The sequence below is a fragment of the Pyxicephalus adspersus genome, chromosome W (assembly GCF_032062135.1).
Source record: "Pyxicephalus adspersus chromosome W, UCB_Pads_2.0, whole genome shotgun sequence".
Classification (NCBI taxonomy): Eukaryota; Metazoa; Chordata; class Amphibia; order Anura; family Pyxicephalidae; genus Pyxicephalus; species Pyxicephalus adspersus.
Genome location: NC_092870.1, coordinates 690543 through 711165, shown reverse-complemented (window position 1 = coordinate 711165; position 20623 = coordinate 690543). Strand labels below are relative to the sequence as shown.

Genomic DNA, 20623 nt, shown 5'->3' with positions numbered 1-20623 from the left:
GACAAGTGTGGATGGCATTGTTGACTGTCATCTAGAGCTGGGTACTGGGAGGAGCAGACGGTGGGCCCTGAGACGGAGCAAGGACGGCATTATTGTTTGAGGCCATCACCTATATGGACAGTGTAGAAGCTTTAGCTACTGGAGACATTGCTGTGTAGGGGACTGCCTTTTCCTATTTGCTAGCTGTAACTTTGTAAAATGCGGCATGGACAGCGTTGTTTCCTGGCATCTACAGCTGGGTACTGGGTACTGGAAAGACGGCAGCAGTAACAGCAGGAGGAAGACATGGTGGGCTCTGAGACGGCATTAGTATCTGGCATCTAAAGTCGGGTACTGGGCAGGCAGCAGCATCATTTACAGAAGGAGGAGGAGGCGGTGGGCTCTGAGACGGAGTGTGTGTGAGATTGAGAAAACAGCACATGTGTTCAATGTTTGTAATAAAATATAGGACTGTCGTCTGTCGTTCTGTATTTTAGCCACAAGATGCCGCTGTTTTTGAGCACAGCTAAACAAGTGGCCAGTATTTGTATATTGATAGGGGGTGTGCTTGTTCTGGAAAAGACAGGAAGCAGGAGAGCAGACATCTTGCAAGGACTGTGTATGAAACAGAATCCGCTCGCATCCAAGGGTCAGCGTGTTCCTAGAGTCTCAGGAGCTGTGGCTGAGTGAGGCTGACCACCGTCCAAGGCAGATCCTGTCCAGAGGAAAAGGATTGTTTCCCAGGAAGGCTGAAAGGAGCTGAGGAACGGAGCGCTGTCTGTCTTGCAGGACCTCATGTATGTTGAAGAGACTTGTTGCTGTTATTGAGTTTAAAGACATCATTGGATCCAGAACAAGACCCGGGTCAGTAAAATCGTGCATGCACCGCATTATAGGATTGGCGCCTGAAATACCAGAGACTGAGATTAGACCTGCAATAGTTAGTAAGTTAGGGTTTATGTGTGTGGCAGGTCAGAAGAACCAATTTTGAACAAGGGCGCTGTGCTGTCCTCTGGGATGAGTGTATGTAATGTATTTTCTTTGTCTTATTGTTTGGAAGTTTGTTTATTGTTATAGTACTCAGTAAAATATGTTTTGTTTTATTTGAGCTGGTGTCCACATTGTCTTCCCTGTTTGTGACTTCGCTGTATCCTAGAATGCCCCCGGTACACGGCTTACATGTGGACGGCTTTAGTATCTGGCATCTAGAGTATGGTACTGGGCAGGCAGCAGCATCATTTAAAGCAGGAGGAGAAGGCAGTGGGCTCTGAGACGGAGTGTGGAGGGCTTTAGTATCTAGCATCTACAGTCGGGCACTGGGCAGGCGGCAGCATCATTTACAGCAGGAGGAGGCAGTGGGCTCTGAGACGGAGTGTGGACGGCATTAGTATCTGGCATCTAGAGTTTGGTACTGGGCAGGCGGCAGCATCATTTACAGCAGGAAGAGGAGGCGGTGGACTCTGAGACGGAGTGTGGATGGCATTAGTATCTGGCTTCTACAGTCGGGTACTGGGCAAGCGGTAGCATCATTTACAGCAGGAGGAGGAGGAGGTGGGCTCTTAGACGGAGTGTGGATGGCATTAGTATCTGGCATCTACCACAGCAGTAACAGCAGTAGTAGGAGGCGGTGGGACCGGACGGAGCGTGGACCGCATTGGAGGTTGAGGCCATCACCTTTATGGACAGTGTAGAAGCTGTAGCTAATTGAGACATGAATGGATTAACGAAAATCTCACTTTCCATACCTACTATCTATTGAAACCACATAAAAGAGAAAGCGCTTGGTGGAATCCACGGGGAAATACATAATTTTTTTATCATTTGTAGATATCTAGCAAGTGCAATCACAGTTAAATATCTGTTTCACATAAATACATACATTTTTATGGGTTTTAGGATACATACCAAGTGCTATCAGAATAAAATATCTGTATTTTTTGGAGAAAAATATATAATTTTTTATGGCCTTTTGGATAGATACCAACTACCAAGTGCTATCAGAATTAAATATCTGTATTGTTTGTAGAGTAATACATGAATTTTTATGGCTTTAGGGATATATAGCAAAGTGGGATCAGAATTAAAGATCTGTATTTTCTGTAGAGAAATATAGATTTTTTATGGTCTTTTGGATCGATACCAAGTGCTATCAGAATTAAATATCTAGATTTTTGAGAGAGAAATAAATCATTTTTTATGGCTTTGGAGATATATAGCAAAGTGGGATCAGAATGAAATATCTGTATTTTTTGGAGAGAAATACTGAATTTTTATGGGTTTTAGGATAGATACCAAGTGCTATCACAATAAAATATCTGTATTTGTTTTACAGAAATAGACATTTTTAGGTTTTTAGTGATAAATTGCAAGAGGTATCCTAAATTATACCTCTTGTAATATATCACAAAAGCCAGAAAAATTTCTATATTTATCCATAAAAAATACAGATATTTAATTCTGATAGCACTTAGTATCTATCCAAAAACCCATAAAATTTTCTTTATTTCTGTAAAAAAAAAAAATACAGATATTGAATTCTAATCCCACTTGCTTTCTATCTAAATAGCCATAAAAAAAATCTGTATTTCGCTCTAAAAAATACTGATATTTAATTATGAATCATAATTAAATATCTGTATATTTTGGAGAGAAATACATAAATTGTTTTGGCTCTTTTGATAGATAGCAAGAGTAATCATAATTTATGCTAACTCTTGCAATCTATCAAAATAAACAGAGAAATTTCTGTATTTCTGTAAAAAAAATACAGATATTTCATTCTGATACCACTTGCTATCTATCAAAATAAACAGCAACATTTCTGTTTTTCTATAAAACAAAATACAGATATTTCATTCTGATACCACTTGCTATCTATCAAAATAAACAGCAACATTTCTGTAAAAAATACAGATATTTCATTCTGATACCACTTGCTATCTATCAAAATAAACAGAAAAATGTCTGTATTTCTGTAAAAAAATACAGATATTTAATTCTGATACCACTTGCTATCTATCAAAATAAACAGAAAAATTTCTGTATTTCTGTAAAAAAAATACAGATATTTCATTCTGATACCACTTGCTATCTATGAAAATAAACAGAAAAATGTCTGTATTTCTGTAAAAAAATACAGATATTTAATTCTGATACCACTTGCTATCTATCAAAATAAACAGAAAAATTTCTGTATTTCTGTAAAAAAAAATACAGATATTTAATTCTGATACCACTTGCTATCAAAATAAACAGAAAAATTTCTGTATTTCTGTAAAAAAATTACAGATATTTCATTCTGATACCACTTGCTATCTATGAAAATAAACAGAAAAATGTCTGTATTTCTGTAAAAAAATACAGATATTTCATTCTGATCCTACTTGCTATCTATCAAAAAAAAGCCATAAAAACTTCTGTATTTCTGTAAAAAAAAACAGATATTTATTTTTTATACCACTTGCTATCTATCCAGAAGGACAGAAAAATGTATGTATTTCTCTACTAAAAATACAAATATTTAATTATGAATCACACCGCTCCATTACAAGTGATATATGTTCCAAAGTAGATAAAGGGAGAGGGCTCTGAGAGGGGTGCTTGGTAAAAAAAAAAATTAGCCAGTTACACAGCTCCATTGCAAGTTATAGACCTCAGAGACAGAGTAGAATAAGGGGGCCACTAGGGGGAGGAGTAGAAGGAGATGCCGAAAGGTTGTGAATGTGCTGTTCCCATCAAGATGTCCGTGCAGCAGTTAACAACTAATCAGTACACTCTGCAGACGGGGTGTTGAAGTCATTGCCGATCCAAGCCTTATTTATTTTATTAAAAGTGATTCAGACGACATTTTCTGTGGAGAGCCAAATCCGTTTGTCACTCAGTATGCCCCCAGCTGCACTGAATGCTCTTTCAGATAACACACTTGCGGCTGGGCAGGCAAGGATCTGAATGGCATGTTATGCCAGCTCCGGCCACTGCTCGAACGTGGATACCCAGTAGCCCAGTGGGTCCTGGCTTTGCAGGTTGCAGATGTCCCATGCAGAGCACAGGTATTCCTGCATGATAACTGAGTACCGCTGCTGAGTGGCAATATCCTCCTCTGCCCCTTCCTCCCCTTCTCCCATGCCTGCAATGTCCTCCTCATCCTCTTTCACCTCCTCCTCTTCCTGGATTTGTGCTGCACTATGCCTAGTAAGCACGCATGTCCAAGATGATGTTTGAAACGTCATCTCTTGATGCAGCGTCCGCTCTGTATACGTCTCAAACGAACAGACTCTGCCATGTAATCCACCATCGCTTTCTGTTGTTCAGCCAGCCGCTGCAGCATGTAAAAGGTGGAATTCCAACGTGTGGCCACATCACACATTAACCGGTGCACTGGCAGGTTGAGATTTAGCTGTAAATCCACCAATATGGCACCGGCTGTGTACGACCGGCGGAAATGCGCTGACAACTTTCTGGCCTTCAGCAACAGCGGCTGGAGGCCTGGGTAATTCCTAAGGAAGCGCTGTACTGTCAGGTTCATGACGTGAGCCAGGCAAGGTACGTGTGTGAGTTTCCCACAACGCAGGGCTGCCAGCAGATTGGCCCCATTGTCACACACGACCTTGCCTGGCTGAAGTCTGTTAGGAGTTAGCCATATGTCCTCCTGCTCCCGCAAGGCACTTAGAATGGCTGCTCCTGTGTGACTTAGGCAACCCAGGCTTCGCAACCTCAGGACTGCGTGGCAACGTCTGAATTGTGCACCGAAAAAGCAAACTGCAGGTGGTTGCTGGCGGTGAACAGATGCTGCCGAATGGGAGGTGCTGGGTCTCCACGGCAAAGTGTTCCTGGAGGAAGAGGTTGAGGCACAAGAGTCAAAGGAGAAGGTGGAAGTAGAGGTTGAGGAGGAAATTGCATGGCCATGCGCTCTGGGCGTAGGTAGGTATGTAGGCCTTGCTGCAGCTGCATCTTCCCCTGCTGCCACCAAAGTTACCTAGTGAGCTGTATGGGAAATATATCTTCCCACTCCATGCTTGCTCGACCAACTGTCAGTTGTCAGGTGCACCTTGCCAGAAACTGAGTGCTGCAGGGCCATGGACACATTGCTCTGCACGTGTTCATGCAAAGCAGGAACACATTTTTCAGCAAAATACTGTCGCTTAGGCATAACGTACTGTGGGCTCGCGGAGAGGAATGCGTAATGGAACGCATTGGAGTCCACCAGCCGGTAAGGGAGGAGTTCTAACGCAATCAGCTGTGCAATTGCCGCATTGATTAGCTTTGTTTTGGGGTCATTTGGGCCATATTTCCTCTTGCGCTCTAGCATCTGGGGAATGGAAGGTTGGATGCTGCTAATGCTAACCACAGAAAGATTGGACGATGGGGTAGAAGGTGTGGGGGATGGCAATGATGCCTGGTCCTGACTGCTAGCAATGTGACAAACAGCAGCCGATCTGCTTTGGAGCTCCTGCTCACCGCTGGTGGAGCCTGAAAAAGGTAATGCTCGGCTATGTGCCCCACTCAAATTGCTGGCAGCAGCACAGGTAACTTTGGTGGCAGAAGGAGGAAAGGCAGCGGAGGAAGATCGAGCAGTTTGAGCTTGCTTCTTGGGCGGAGGTGGTTGCACAGAGCTCTGTGCTTTGACCAGGTGTTCCCGCCAGGTTGCTGGGTGGTGGCTTTTTAAATGACTGCTCATGAAACTTGTTCCAATTTTGTTTGGGTTTTTGCCTCGTTTTAAGTGTTGAGCACACAGTTTACAGATGACCATAGTGTTGTCATCACTATGGACATTAAAAAATGCCCACGCGGGCGAACATCTAACTGGTGCTTGAGCTGGTGCTCGTGGTGGCGGTCCGCGGTTGTTGAGGCATAGCTGTGGTGACAGCTCCCAACGATTTACATCTATGACTTGCCTCACTGGTACTTGAAGAATGCAGAGTGTGGGCAGCTTTTACCCTCTTCCTCCCTCTCCCCCTTTGAGGGCGCTCTGCAACCTCCTCCTCCTCCTCTTCTTCCTGCCTATGATGATCTCCTTGTTCGCCCCATGTCGGATCAAGGACATCATCATCATCATCATCAGATGAGGCAGTTTCCCTATATGTGCCAAAAGGAAGCAGCGGCCTTTTGGAGCCAGTTTGAATTGGCTCGTCTGGCTCAGAGTGTTCTGGTGAAAAGTAACTGGGGGGAAAGCCTGTGAACTGACTCTCTTCAGATGACTGAAACAACTGAGCATCTTTAAGGAATGCTTGTAGCTCCGCCTCTCCAACCCCTCGGTGGGACTCCTCTACATACTGCCGTACACGTGACTTTCCAGCTGCTGATGAAGAACTAGGAAGAAACGGGTGTCTCATGGACTGTTTGGGACACCTGTAAGGCCTGTGTCTGGGACTGGGATGAAGAGGGGGTACAATCACTTGACCCAGGCTGGGTCATGTACTCCACTACGTCTTGTTCATGGTGTGGCAATAATGGACGCCCACCACCACCAGCAGCGCTTCTTGTTCTTGGGTCTGCAGCTAAAAACAAACTCATACTGCTTTGCTTGCCACCCCTGCCAAAGCTGCCATTTCCTCTTTGGCCAGACATTGTAGAATTTTTTTTCTTTATGTGGCTTGACACCCTGCAAAATATTTTGTAGCTAATATGCTATATGTATATGTAAACTTGTACAGTAAGTGGATTTTTTTTATTGGGGGGGAGGTGGGGGGTTGACACAAAAAATGCAAGTGCGCTGTGTGTGTTGTATGCAGCATTTTGCTTCAGTGGTGACACTTGTCAGCACAGTATACAAACTATATACTGCAGTATACACTGTGTCTGTGTGTCTGTCTCTCAGTACAAGTGTGATACTGTGCACGCAGTCAGCGAGGGGACCCTGCCTCTGGCTGCGTGTATGTAACACACTGACTGACTATTTATCTATCTATCTAGCTTTCTATCTATCTATCTATCATTGTATCTATCTATGTACCTATCTATCTAGCTATCTACACAATCCAATGTTTGTACGTAACATGGGAAACTCCATATATTCATCCATAACCCTCCTCTCAACTATCCCCCAATTCACCCTCCACTAGTGACTGACCCCTGTCTGACTTTTCTGCCACCTTCTTTAACTGTCCCACCCCTCCTGTCCTAGTTTAAATATCCCTCCACCATTCCCCTAAATCTTTCCCCTAGCACAGCAGACCCCCTTTCATTTAGGTGCAAACCATTTCTGGCATACAGGTTGTACCCCAATGAAAAGTCAGCCCAGTGCTCTAAGAACCCAAACCCCTCGCTAATACTTCAGGACTTAAGCCATGCATTTAGCTGTTTGCATAGGCAATATTCCAGAGAATATAACCTTGGAGGTCCTTTCCTTTAACTTGAAACCTAGTTCTTTAAACTGATTTTTATGGATCCTCCATCTTCCATCTATCCTATCATTGGTTCCAACATGGACCAAGACAGCTGGGTCATGCCCAGCCCCTTCCAGGATTTGTACACTCGGTCCACCCAATGCCAAACCCTGGCACCAGGGAACCATTCAATTTAGGTGACCTGGGCGACAAACTATTTTATCAGGCCTCCTGGTCATAGAATCCCTTAGGACAACCAATTGTCTACGGCATCCTGCATTGCCTTCCCCACCCCTACTAGATGGGCTGTTAGGGGTAGCAGTAACATCTAGAGTTGCCACCCATGGGTCTGCCACCTGCACATCTTCACATAACTCTGCAAATTTGTTGGGGTGCTCAAACACAGGACTGGCCTTTCTTTTCTGGGAGCCCCTACCACTCCCTCTGTCTATAGTAACCCAGCTTCCCACATGTTCATCCTTCCACCCTCCACATCTATCGCACATCGTCATAGTTTAGGCCATGGTTTTACATACATGTGAAAATGTGTTAGCAGAAGTCTCTTACAAAATAAACGTGTGACGTTGATAATACCTTACAATTCATATTTGTCTTTAAAGGTCAACGCTAGTCAAACCTGAAACTTCATATTTGCTAGGTTCGTTTCAATTATTTGAGAAAAATATGTATGCTTGCCATTGTTGATTTCTCTTTTTCTAGTTACCTGGCTCTACTGCTCCTCCATTGACTTGGGTAATTTTTCATTGAGACTGGAACTAATGTGCACATCAGCAGTTCTCACTTTTCTTACTTTTTTTATCCATAGGGCTCTATTTATAAAACAGGGAATCAGACATTCCCACAAACATTGTCTGATGGGAATCTTCCAATAAGTCAAATACCTTCTTCCCTAGTGCCATAACCATTAAAAACAGAGGATTATGTCATGTTTCTGTGTTGGATCAGGTAAATGGTACAATGTTGCTGCATGTAGCGTCTCCCCAGAGTCAGCGGTTCCTTGGCATTAGGAGGCGATATACATACTGCAACCTCATGGCAGTGTGAACTTAGCCTTAGCATAAGGTTTTCGTTGGGGGAATGTCACACTTACCTCTTCTTTGCTAAAGCGCAGGCGCATCTCTCCTGCGTGTGCAGGCAGTTCTGACCCTGGGAGCGCCAGCTCTTCCAAGATTTATCAGTTTCGCCCATCCCGCCGGCCAATCAGGAAGTAGCCTCTGAATCATCCCTGGCTATTTAGCTAGCTCAGACAAGTGTCTCCACTAGTGCCGAGCCCCCTGGCTCTGCTGAGCATTTCCTCTGCACCTGCTGTTTAATTCAGTGCTCTCCCTATCCAGCTCCTTTGTTATCCCTTTATTGTCCAGTCTGGTGTTTCCCTGCCTGTTCCCTTGTGCTGTTCCAGTGTTCATCTGTGTCTGCAGTGATCCCTGTATCTCCCGTGTTACCTGTCCCTCCTGTCACTTCCAGTGTCTCCTGTGTCCTCCTGTGTCTGCGGTGGCCCCCATGTCACCAGTGTCTATTTACTGGATTTCTGGTTCCTGACCCCGGCTTGTTTCCTGACCTTTCTTGCTTGCTTGCTGCCTGCCTCAACCCCGGCCTTCCTCAACCCCTTCGTTCCTTCTGCTTAGGGATTTGGTATCGTGTATCATCCTGTCCACCCTGGTGTGCCCAAGGACCGCAACCTGGCAGTAACCAGCAGCGCAACATTCTCACCACTAGAGGCTCTGGTGAAGACCTGGTTACTGCTCAGATTCTGGGCCTTGGCCCTTCTCACACCGCTCCTGTGCAAGCCGTTGTGCCCCCTAGAGGCCCTGTATCCCCAAGCTTGACAGTTTGCACGGACCATGTTTACACCCCCCAGGCCTTACCAGACCCCAACCAATAACTCACGCAAAGGCTAGACACCCAGGAAGCTATCCAAATCCAGGTACTTTGGCAGCTCCATACCCTCACTATGCGCCTGGATCAACTTCTGGCCTCCTCCGGTGCTCCTGCGAAACCTACAGCCTGTGCCCAATCTCCTGCTATCCCATTGGTTTCTGTGTTTCACCTGCCACCCCCACAGCAATTCTCTGAGGATCCCAAGACCTTCTGTGGCTTCATCAACTAGTGCAACATCCACTTTAAGTTTCAGCCACATAGTTTCCCCACTGACCAGGCTAAAGAGGCATATTTGATTTCCCTGCTTTCTGGAAAACCGCTTTTTAAAAGAAAGGATCCAGTCATCAATAGCATTGAGGCCTTCCTGGCCCTCTTCAAAAGGATCTTTGATGAACCAGCTTGCGCCTCCTTAGCAGCCTGTGCATTGCTTCGTCTTCGCCAAGGGTTGCTCACTGTTGGAAAGTCACAGTCAAATTTTGAACCCTGGCAGCTGAGCTCACCGGGAAAACATTCAATCGCTCGACGTTACCTTCAGGGCCTGTCAGACCGCATCAAAGATGAATTGGCTGGTCGAGGGATTCCTTCCTCTTTGGGTGATCTCATCTCCCTGGCCATCCAGATTCATATTGGTTTTCAAGAATGTTTCCTGGAGAAATCTTGCTCACGCAGGGTCTTTTCACCCGACTAGCACCGTCCTTCCAGCAGTCTCTTGAACTTCTGGCCCCTCTTGTTCCTCTTTCTTTGGAGGAACCTATGCAACTGGGTTTATCTAGTTTATCTACAGGTCTCTGCATCTATTGCAGACAGAAAGGACACTTTATTGATGGTACCATTCTGTCCTGTGGACCTATTTAAACTTTGCCAATCCAAATGTCTGTAGGTGTGCTATATCATGAGACCATACCCTTCCTTGTTTTTCCTCAGGCCTCATCTGCAGTCATCCTAGTACTCCCATGGCTTCAACAAAACTCTCCAAAGCTAGATTGGTCTACTGCTGAGGTATTGGCTTGGGGCCCTTCTTGCCATTACCAGTGTTTGACCAAGCTCAAGCCTCTCAAGCCACTTGCTCTCTCCACGTCGGAGGTTGCTCCATCCATCGCTACCCAGTACATGGACTTTCAAGATGTCTTTTCCAAATGCAGGGCCAAGCAGCTTCCTCCCCACCGGTCCTATGACTGTGCTATAGACCTCAGTAGTGAAGTGTCTACACCTCTAGTTAATCTGCCCACTTCCTGTTTTTTGACTGGTAACACTCACCCTGACAGGCACACTATTCCCAACCACTTCCTTTTTTCAGTAAGACTGAATCTGCCCTTGATGAGTCCAAAATGCCTATTTGATGAAGGCATTTATAGTCAGATTGGACAAAGTCAGTTATGGTTTCAGGAGCAGAGCTGCATTAGTAGACGCGAATATAAAGAGAATAAGAGAAGAAATAAATTTGATCTGTCTTTTGATCCGGATTAGCCTCGCATGATATGAGGCTAATCAATGCACCCTTTTCCAAGGGGGGAGAAGCACACTTCTCTAAAGGAATGTAATGAATAAATAGAGAATCACATTTACATCAAGAAGCAGGGTTCCAACAATTTTATAGAGCCAAGATAAAAAGTACAACCTGCATGATAACATTTAGGTTTAAAAATGTCTATTTCCAGAATAAAACAATTCCTTTAGCAGATAAAATCAAGATAAAATCTACCTTAAAATTGTTTTAAAATACATTCACAGAGTAAAATAATTAATTAGCAGATAAAACCTTATATTAAAAGCAAACCTACATTAATATTTTACTTGGTATGGCTTAAAATACCATAATACATTAGCAGATAAAACTTTATATTAAGATAAAAACCCTATATTAGGATCAAATCTATAGTATAATTGTCTACCATATGTTAGGACAGCACACTCTGTTTGCTTCTGTAGGTCCAACATTTTTCTTGTCTCTTAGGAAATAAATATACATCTCACTCATGGCCATTTTCATACATTCAATATGATCAATAAAATTATGCTTAAATAATAAAATTGTTTCCAACTTTTCAGATAGCACTCTTTATACAATTACCAACAGTCAGACAAACAATTTGTTGGATAGGACACCCAAAAAGGCCATAAAATACATATTCATAATTAAAAAAATTAAAGTCATAGACCCATTTAAAAGCAAGCCTGCCCTTTTCCAAATCTCCTGTGCAAACGGGCAGTTCCAGAATAAGTGTAATACCATCCCATCATTGGCGCAGGTATCTCGCAGGCACTTGGCTTTAGCCACCAGGCCTCTACGGTGCTGGAATTCCCTTGTGGGGAGGCACTGGGTGACCAAGACCCAGGCAAGGTCTTTATGCACATTTGCCAGATATTTCCCAAACACATTTTGCCAGACCGACTTCAACCTTGCCTGCATGAAATTTGAGACCTGTATTACCTCTTCTTTGCTTCTGAGAACTACCGTTAGCTTCCTTTGGTGGCCCAGCAACTCGGGTTCTAGATGTTGTAGTTTAAATACTTTTTACCTTTCTCTAAAACAGCATAATGTTTAGGAGGAGATAAAATCACAGCAGCATTAGGAGGTATTGTGACCCGAATCCTAAAAATCAAACCAGCCGCATATTTTAAAAAATAAGTAAAAATGCTATCTGCTTTAAACGTTTTAAAACACCAACAGAAATATTTAAAATAACAGTATGTAAAAAGGTTAGGCATATCTTTCCCTCCATTTACTTCACTTATGTACATAAAATCACATTTTAGTTTTTCCCATCTTGGATTTCCTTAAAAAAATAAAACATATGCGTGTCAGTCTCTTTACATACAATTCTGAGGGAGGGAAGACCATAGCTACATAAAAAATAATAGGAAGTAAAATCACTTTTATTATTAAAATTTTGACTTCCATTGACAGGCTGACACAGGTAAACAGAGTGTGGTGTCCTAATATATGGCAGACAATGATACTGTAGATTTTATCTTAATATAATGTTTTATTTGTTAAGGTATTATGTTATTTTAAGCCATATAGAGTAAGATATTAATGTGGATGTTATGTTAATATAATGTTTTATCTGCTAATGAATTATTTTACTCTGTTAATCTATTCTAAAACAATGTTAAGGTAGATTTTACTCCTGAAGGTATTGTTTTATTTTGGAAATGTTGTACTTTTTATCTTGGCTAAATAAAATTGTTGAAGCTCTGCCTCTTGATGTGGTTGTGATTCTCTACTTAATCACTACGTTTCCTTAGAGAAATGTGCTTTTCCCCCCCAGAAAAGGGTGGATTTGTTAGCCTCGTATCATGCGAGGCTAATCCACTGTCTGAATGTGTACACTGAAGTTCCAGAGAAATTAGGCAGGGTTCTGTGACATGAGGATGGATGGGGTAACCGCAGTGCAACCTCACGGACAACCTGAAAACAGCCTTAAAGTTTTGTGAGTGGGCAAATTTATATTTGAGGCATCACAGCGCACAGACAATTGGCAGTACCCTAATGCTTATTGCCATTGAAGTGGCCCCCGGGGGTCCGTAACATGCAAACTCAATTTGGTCTTGAAATAGCCCCCTTAAAGCTATCACAAGTTTTACTTTATATAGAAGGGTAAATACCTTTTGTTTTTTTTCTCAATAAATGTCTTTTCTGTCATTGAAAAAAGAAAGATGGCGATCTCACACATGTGCAGTAAGATTGGCACTTTTTAAATTTTTTTTTACAAATAAAGCAGCATACATCACAGATCTGCACAAGTAAAGGTGTATTTTTTTTATTTTCACTTTGGTTCCACTTTAATGAGAAAAGATCCCTGATTGCTATTAGGATTTTACGTTTGAGACCCTATATCTGGCAATCTGTTATGTTCAGTGAAATTAAGTTTAGTAGCAGCTCTCCCCTGTCCCCTGCAAAATTTCAAGTTTCTACAACAGTCAGTGTAGGAAATATGAAGATTTATACATGGGGTAATGACAGCTGCATGGACACAGACACAGCTCTCATGCTGCTGCTGTATGAGGGGTAGGATTATTTCACAGTACAAGGTTGGTGGGAAGCAGCACAACTGATTGCCAAGGTCTATAGAACACGCCCACTCCCCCGGAGCTCACACTGAAGCTCAATCTCATAGAAAAAGATAGGAGATGGGCGCACAGACAGAGCAGACACAGCTAACACAGCTGATTGTGACATCATTGTACACATCCAATCAGCTGGTAGTTACGCATTGCAAGGGTAGGATTTTCTCATTCAAAGGAGAGATCAAATTCATTTCTTCTCTTATTCTCTTTATATTAGCTTTTACTAATGCAGCTCTGCTCCTGAAATCATGCTCGATTTTGTCTAATGTGACTATAAATGCCTTTATCAAATAGGCATTTTGGACTTATAAAGGGCAGATTTAGTCTTACTGAATAGTGGCTGGAGATAGTGTGCCTGTAAGGGGCGTGGTACCTGTCAAAAACGAGAAGTGGGCGGATTGATGAGAAGTATAGACGCTTCACACCTCCCAGAGGTCAGGTATACCCCTCAGTCTCCCTGAGACCAAGGCTATGAGTGAGTAGATCAAGGAAAACCTGGTGCTGGGATTTATACGCAAGTCCTCTTCCCCTGCTGGTTTGTCCCCTGTGCACGTTTTTTCTTTGTCCAGAAGAAAGATGGGATTATTGTAGTCTGAAGAAAAAAGGAAAATACCAAAAAGAGGCTTTTTTGGCAATAAACATGAATGTATACTTATACATGCATCATACACTTATTGATTGAACAGAACATAGAAACATAAAAAGTAATATATATGTGTGTGTACCTTAAATATAGACAATAAACAAACAAAATTATGTTTACTAAATCATTAATTACACTTGTTTACAATAACATAAGTCGAAAACATAAACCATAATTGTGTAATTAACAGTATGATGCAGTCATTTACCATAACATACACATATCAAAAACTGTGAAGATTATATAAATATTAATGTGATGAGATAACTAGTTGTCACTTACTTTACAGTAGATCTGAATATACTTGTTGTACTGAATATTCAATGATGAAAAGATCACCAATTGGGTGGGGTGTTGGATGAAAAAAAAGTGTGGTATATTTCAAAGACACATAGTGAGTTGTACAAAGCCTGATAAAAGTAAGGACAGAAATTAATAAAGGGAATATTTCATAATAGATAGGGGTTATAGGGTGTTATTAAACAAGATTTTTTTTGGGTTCACTTGTTATTATATTAACTTACTTGGAGTTATAATTAAAAGGAAAAAACTGCCAGTAGTTGGTCCTTTGCCTTTGGGGTGTTCAGAGATGTGTTTGAAATATACCACACTTTTTTCAGCCAACACCCCACCCGATTGGTGATCTTTTCACCATTGAATATTCGGTACATCAAGTAAATTCAGATCTACTGTAAAGTAAGACAACTTGTTATCTCATCACATCATTTTTTATATAATCTTCACAGTTTTTGATATGTGTATGTTATGCTGAATGACTGCATTATAACGTTAAATACATAATTATGGTTTATGTTCCTGACTTACGTTATGGTAAACAAGTGTAATCAATGATTTAGTACAAAAAAAAATTGTTTGTATATTGTCTATATTTAAGGTACACACACATATATATTACTTTCTTTTTTCTATGTTGACTAGCCGGTCTCTCAAAAATCCCCTGAGGAAGCCATATTGGCGAAACGCGTCAGAAAAACAGACATTAATTATGGAAATATGTAATCAAATATTTACTGTACATCCGATATACCTTATTCAAATGTACCATACTGTTTGTATATTTAATAGACGAGTTCTGTTCAATCAATAAGTGTATGATGCACATATAAGTAAATATTTCATGTTTATTGCCAAAAAAGCCTCTTCTTGGTACTTTCTTTCCTTTTTTCCTATTTTTTTTTTTTCTTTTGGTTACCTAAGTCTTTTTTCCAATTGTGGTCTAAATGCCATAACAGTTAAAAACCGCTACCTGCTGCTGCTTATCCCTGAGCCCTTTGACCGTCTCGGTGGTACCAGGTCTTCACCAAACTGAATCTCCAAGGGGCGGATCAAGGAGGGGGGCGAGTGGAAGACTGTATTTAATACCAGGGATGGGCATTATGAGTATCTAGTGATGCCCTTCAGTCTCTGTAATGCCCTGACTGTCTTTCAACACTTTGTCAACGAGGTATTTCATGACCTGCTATACATCTGTGTTGTGGTTTATATTGATGACATCCTGATTTTTTCCAGTGACTTGCCCTCTTACAGACAGCATGTCCGTTTAGTTCTACAATGACTCCGAGACGATGGTATCCATGCAAAGGCTTAGAAGCGCTTGTTTGAACCTACCCAGGTGCCCTTTCTGTGCTATATTGTTTCCAAAGAGGGCCTCTCCATGGATCCTGAAAAGGTTCCAGCTATTGGTTCCAGCTATTTCCAACTGGCCACTACCCTGCGGCCTTAAGGCTACTCAGCGTTTCCTGGGGTTCACTAACTACTACTGGCAATTCATTAGTAATTACTCCACTCTGGTAGCTCCCACTACGGCAATGACCTGGTAGGATGCTGATCCCAAGAGCTGGCCCTCTGAGGCTGCTGAGGCCTTTAATGCCTTGAAGCAAGCTTTCCTTTCTGGCCCTGCTCTGGTTAGGCCAGATCTGTCCAAGCCCGTTTCAATTCAGGTTGATGCCTCCTCTGTTTGAGTGGGAGCTATTCTCTTCCAGACCCCCACATGAGCTTGACGCTGATGTGCATTTTTTTTTTTGTTAATTACTCTATTGGAGACAGGGAACTCCTAGCCATCAAGATTGTCCTGGAGGAATGGCAATATCGCTTGGAGGGTTACCCTCACAAGGTCACGGACCATAAGAACCTCCAGTAAATACAGTCTGCTCGTCGCCTCAATTCTTGGTAGGCCCAATGGTCTTTGTTCTTTTCTCGTTTTAATTTTGTGATTACCTTCAAACTGGGTCCCGCTAACTCCCGAGCAGACGCTTTTTCTCAACTGCTGCTGAGCCAGAGTTTATCATCCCTCCAGCCCGAATCCTAGTCTTGAACTCTATCCAGGAATTCGATATCCCTCCTGGTAAAACCTTGGTGCCTCTCCAATTCTGAATCAAAATATTACGTTGAGCGCACGATTCAGACTATGTCAAGGCCTATGCAGTCTGTGTTCAAACAAAGTCTACCACCTGCGCCCCTGCAGGCCCACTCCTTCCACTACCTATTCCCACAGAAACTTGGTATCCTCTATCCGTGGATTTTATCACAGATCTTCCTCCTGATGGCTGTACGGTTATTTGGTTAGTCATAGACCGCTTTTCTAAAATGGCCCACTTCGTACCTCTCCCAGCTTTACTATCGGCAGCAACATTGGTGCCAATCTTTATTCTGGAAATGTTTTGACTTCACGGTATGCCCACTCATTTTGTGTCAGATCATGGGGTGCAAATTACTTTTTGCTTCTAAAAAGGCTTCTGCAAATCCCTGGACATCTCTGCAGAATTCTCTTTGGCCTATCACCCGCCAAACTAATAGGCAGGTAGAAAGAGTAAATTAGTCCTTTGAACAATATCTTAGAGCCCTGGTATTGGCCCATCATGATGACTCGGTGGCTTCATTCTTCATCATCTATGGCAAACATCCTCACCTTCCTATATCCTGCTCTGACCATGTACCTGCACTTAGTGCCCTGCAGAGGGACTTCAACCATATTTGGGCTTTAACCTCAGAGCACCTAAAGCAGTCAGCTTCTCGTTACAAAAAGTTTGCTGATCGGTATTTCCATAAGGCGCCTCTTTACCAACCTGGGGATAAAGTCTTGCTCTCCACAAAGAATATTCGTTGCAGGGTGCCCTCTTTGAAGTTTGCTCCACGTTTATTCGGACCTTATGGCATTTCTGCCAATGTTAACCCAGTTTATAATAGGTTATGTCTTCCCCCACATCTCAAGCTGCCCAATGCTTTTCATGTGTCTCTGCTTAAGTTGTTGGTCGCTTTTCTAGTCCCTCTCCGCTGGCTACTCCTGCACCCGATGCTTCTCAGGAGTATGAAGTTCATCAAATTTTGGATTCCTAAATTTCTCACTAGAAGCTTATGAACCGGGTTGACTGGAAATGTTTTGGTCCAGAGAAGAGATAGTTGGCTGCAGCTGCAGATGTGTCTACTCCTCTTCTTGCCAAGAAGACTCTTAATCATCCCTGGCTATTTAGCTAGCTCAGACACAGCACTCAGCCTTCGTGCAACATGTCTCCACTAGTGCTGAGCTCCCTAGCTCTGCTGACCATTTCCTCTACACCTTTTGTTTTATTCAGTGCTCTCCCTGGCCAGCTCCTGTGTTAACCTCCTATTGCCCAGTCTGGTGTTTCCCTGCCTGTTCCCTTGTGCTGTTCCAGTGTTTATCTGTGTCGGCAGGGATCCTTTGTGTCTCTTGTGTCACCTGTGCCTCCTGTCTCCTCCTGTGTCTGTGGTGCCCCCCATGTCACTGGACTTCGGGTTCTTGACCTCTGGCTTGTCCCTGACCTTTTTTTCTTGCTGCCTGCCTCGACCCCAGCCTTCCTTGAAACTTCTCCTGCCTAGTTATTTGGTAGCGTGCATCATCCTGCTCACCCTGGTGTGTTCAAGGACAGCAACCTGGTAGTAACCAGCAGCGCAACATCCTCACCACTAGAGGCTCTGAAGAAGACCTGGTTACTGCTTAGATTCTGCGCTCTGGTCCTTCTCAGGACTCACACCGCTCCTGTGCAAGCCATAGCGCTCCCTAGAGGCCTCGTATCCCCAAATTTTGCAAACTTTGCAGGAGTCGAAGAGGAGATTTCGCTGGTATAGGCAGATAATACCAACAACAGGCAGATATTACATGCAATTACATGACATTCAGATATCAACAACATTCAGATAAAAATAATGAAAGGCAGATATCAGTGACATGCAAATATTATTAACTAAATGAAAGTAGACAGTTAAAAAGGGTTGGTCTCAAAGCTCCTGCCTGCTTTACGCCTCTATTGCCCATCGGTAGGGGGGCAGCCAATACAGCACATCATATCCCTTTGAAACTCAGCACTATGTCAGCCTCTATGTCAGAATACCAAATATTTTCCTACTCTTGCAGTGTTAATAAAGACAAATCGAGGGAACATGTGCATATATTACAGAAATGTTCTTTTTTCTATTTACACAAAATAATAGAATTATTTTTTTCTTCTGCACTATAGCTCTGCTTTACTATAGTTAAATTGCAAAGCAAAAAATAAACAAATAAAAAGACATGGCTCTGTTAATTCATCTGCATTCTGTGATACGCTAACCATGACTCTTTTCTTGACTAACGAATTATTGTTTTTTTAGAAGTGTCGATGATAAAATAATAACCTCTATTTTTTTTTCTCACTCCCATATTTTTACCTTCACCAATAACCATTATGCTGCACAGTCATTGTCATAGTCTCGTAGTCTTCCCACACACTTCTCTTTTGATTCCTTTCCAACCTTCACACCTGGCCCCACTGAACACCACTGTTCTTGGATATGGAGCAGCACAGAAGGAGAAAGGGGCACTGACCAAAAGCTAGTTGGAGCCAGCCTCCAACATGGCTAATGGAAGTGAGTCAGAGGAGCTGTCTGGCTCTCTAAACCAGTCAACAGCAATTTCTACCCACCTCAAACTGGTGCTTTTGGGTTTCATCATATGTGCCAGTTTAGCCGGAAATTTATTGGTTTCTCTGCTCGTACTAAAAGACCGCTCCTTGCACAAAGCTCCTTACTATTTTCTGTTGGATCTTTGTCTTGCCGATGTGATCAGATCATCTACTTGTTTTCCATTTGTCCTGCTTTCCATCCGCAATGGCTCAGCCTGGGCATACAGCCTCTTAAGCTGTAAAGTTGTGGCATTCATGGCAGTCCTGTTTTGCTTTCATGCTTCATTTATGCTCTTCTGCATCAGTGTTACCCGCTACATGGCCATTGCCCACCATCGATTCTATTCCAAGAGAATGACGCTGTGGACATCCATTGCAGTAATCTGCATGGTCTGGACACTCTCGGTTGCCATGGCCTTACCGCCAGTCTTCGATGTGGGAACTTACAAATTCATCCGTGAGGAGGACCAGTGTATTTTTGAACATCGCTACTTCAAAGCCAATGATACCCTTGGATTTATGCTTATGTTGGCAGTGCTTATCATTGCCACTCATATTGTCTATGCCAAACTATTTTTCTTTGAGTACCGCCACCGCAAAATGAAGCCAGTACAGATGGTTCCAGCTGTCAGCCAGAACTGGACATTCCATGGACCTGGAGCTACAGGGCAGGCTGCTGCCAACTGGATTGCTGGATTTGGAAGGGGGCCAATGCCACCGACTTTGCTGGGTATACGTCAAAACACCCATACTACTAACAGATGCCTCTTGGGAATGGATGAGTTCAAAAGTGAGAAGAGGTTGGGGCAGATGTTTTATGGTATTACCCTCAGCTTCTTGGTGCTTTGGTCACCCTATATTGTGGCCTGCTACTGGAGGGTGTTTGTCAAAACCTGTAGCATCCCTCATCGCTACTTGTCCACTGCAGTGTGGATGACTTTTACTCAGGCTGGGGTAAACCCTATAATGTGTTTCCTACTTAATAACAACCTAAAGAGTTGCCTTCAGCTTCACATCCCCTTTTGGAGGACAAAAGCCTTGCTACCTAGAGAGCCTTACTGCGTAATGTAAGAGTGAGAAACCATTCCACTCCCAACATCACACTAACCTCAGTGATTGGGAAATATGGATTTACATGGCCAAGTGGGCATGATCAAGAAAGATTTTATCATTTGGACCATCGTAACAGTAAAGGAGACATTAAAAGTTTAAAGACCTTTTTTTTTCTTTTTCAAAAGATACAATTGGTGAAAAAAGACTCGGTGGGAAGGAGGGGTGTGTGAGAATCTTTTAGATGTCTCTTTTTTAATTCCAGCTAATGTATTATGGGATGAAGGGTGAAGCTTGGGTGGCAATGACAAGAGGTTAATCAAAGATTGGAAAAGGGGATGTAAAAGGGAAGGATGGTGGGAATTTATGCATTTGTTTATGGACACATTTATTGCTGTGGTTGAAATGCCATCACTTGTATTAATGTTTTTTATTAATACAAATAAGAAGGATTTTGCTTTCCTTTGTCTGTTCTTTAAAATTCTTAAGACATGTTCATTGCAAAAACATCACCTAGGCTCTTCTTTAGCCCTGCACAAAACCCATAGCACCAGTGTGCTTATCATATCACAGCAAAGCAAAATGTAGGTTAGAAAAGAAAAGCTGTTCTTGCTGTTTTCAATCCCATGGATTGTACCCACCCAAGTACAACTGACAGTTGCACCCATCGTAATGCCTGTTCACAGTAGAACAGCCTCATTTATCAATGTATGCTTTGTGTTAAAACCACCATATAG

The 20623-nt window shown here is 42.6% G+C and overlaps 1 protein-coding gene across 2 annotated transcripts in view; it reads left to right on the top strand.

The window, feature by feature from the left end:
- Positions 1 to 20332, top strand: part of LOC140342854 (probable G-protein coupled receptor 173) — a 119784-nt gene extending 99452 nt beyond the window's left edge. For both annotated transcript variants that reach the window (XM_072429223.1, XM_072429222.1), the window contains one exon: positions 18632 to 20332. In XM_072429223.1, the coding sequence (XP_072285324.1) occupies positions 18789 to 19907 (1119 nt within the window). In that variant the 5' untranslated portion in view covers positions 18632 to 18788 and the 3' untranslated portion in view covers positions 19908 to 20332. The remainder of the gene's footprint in view (positions 1 to 18631) is intronic.
- Positions 20333 to 20623: the final 291 nt, after the last annotated feature.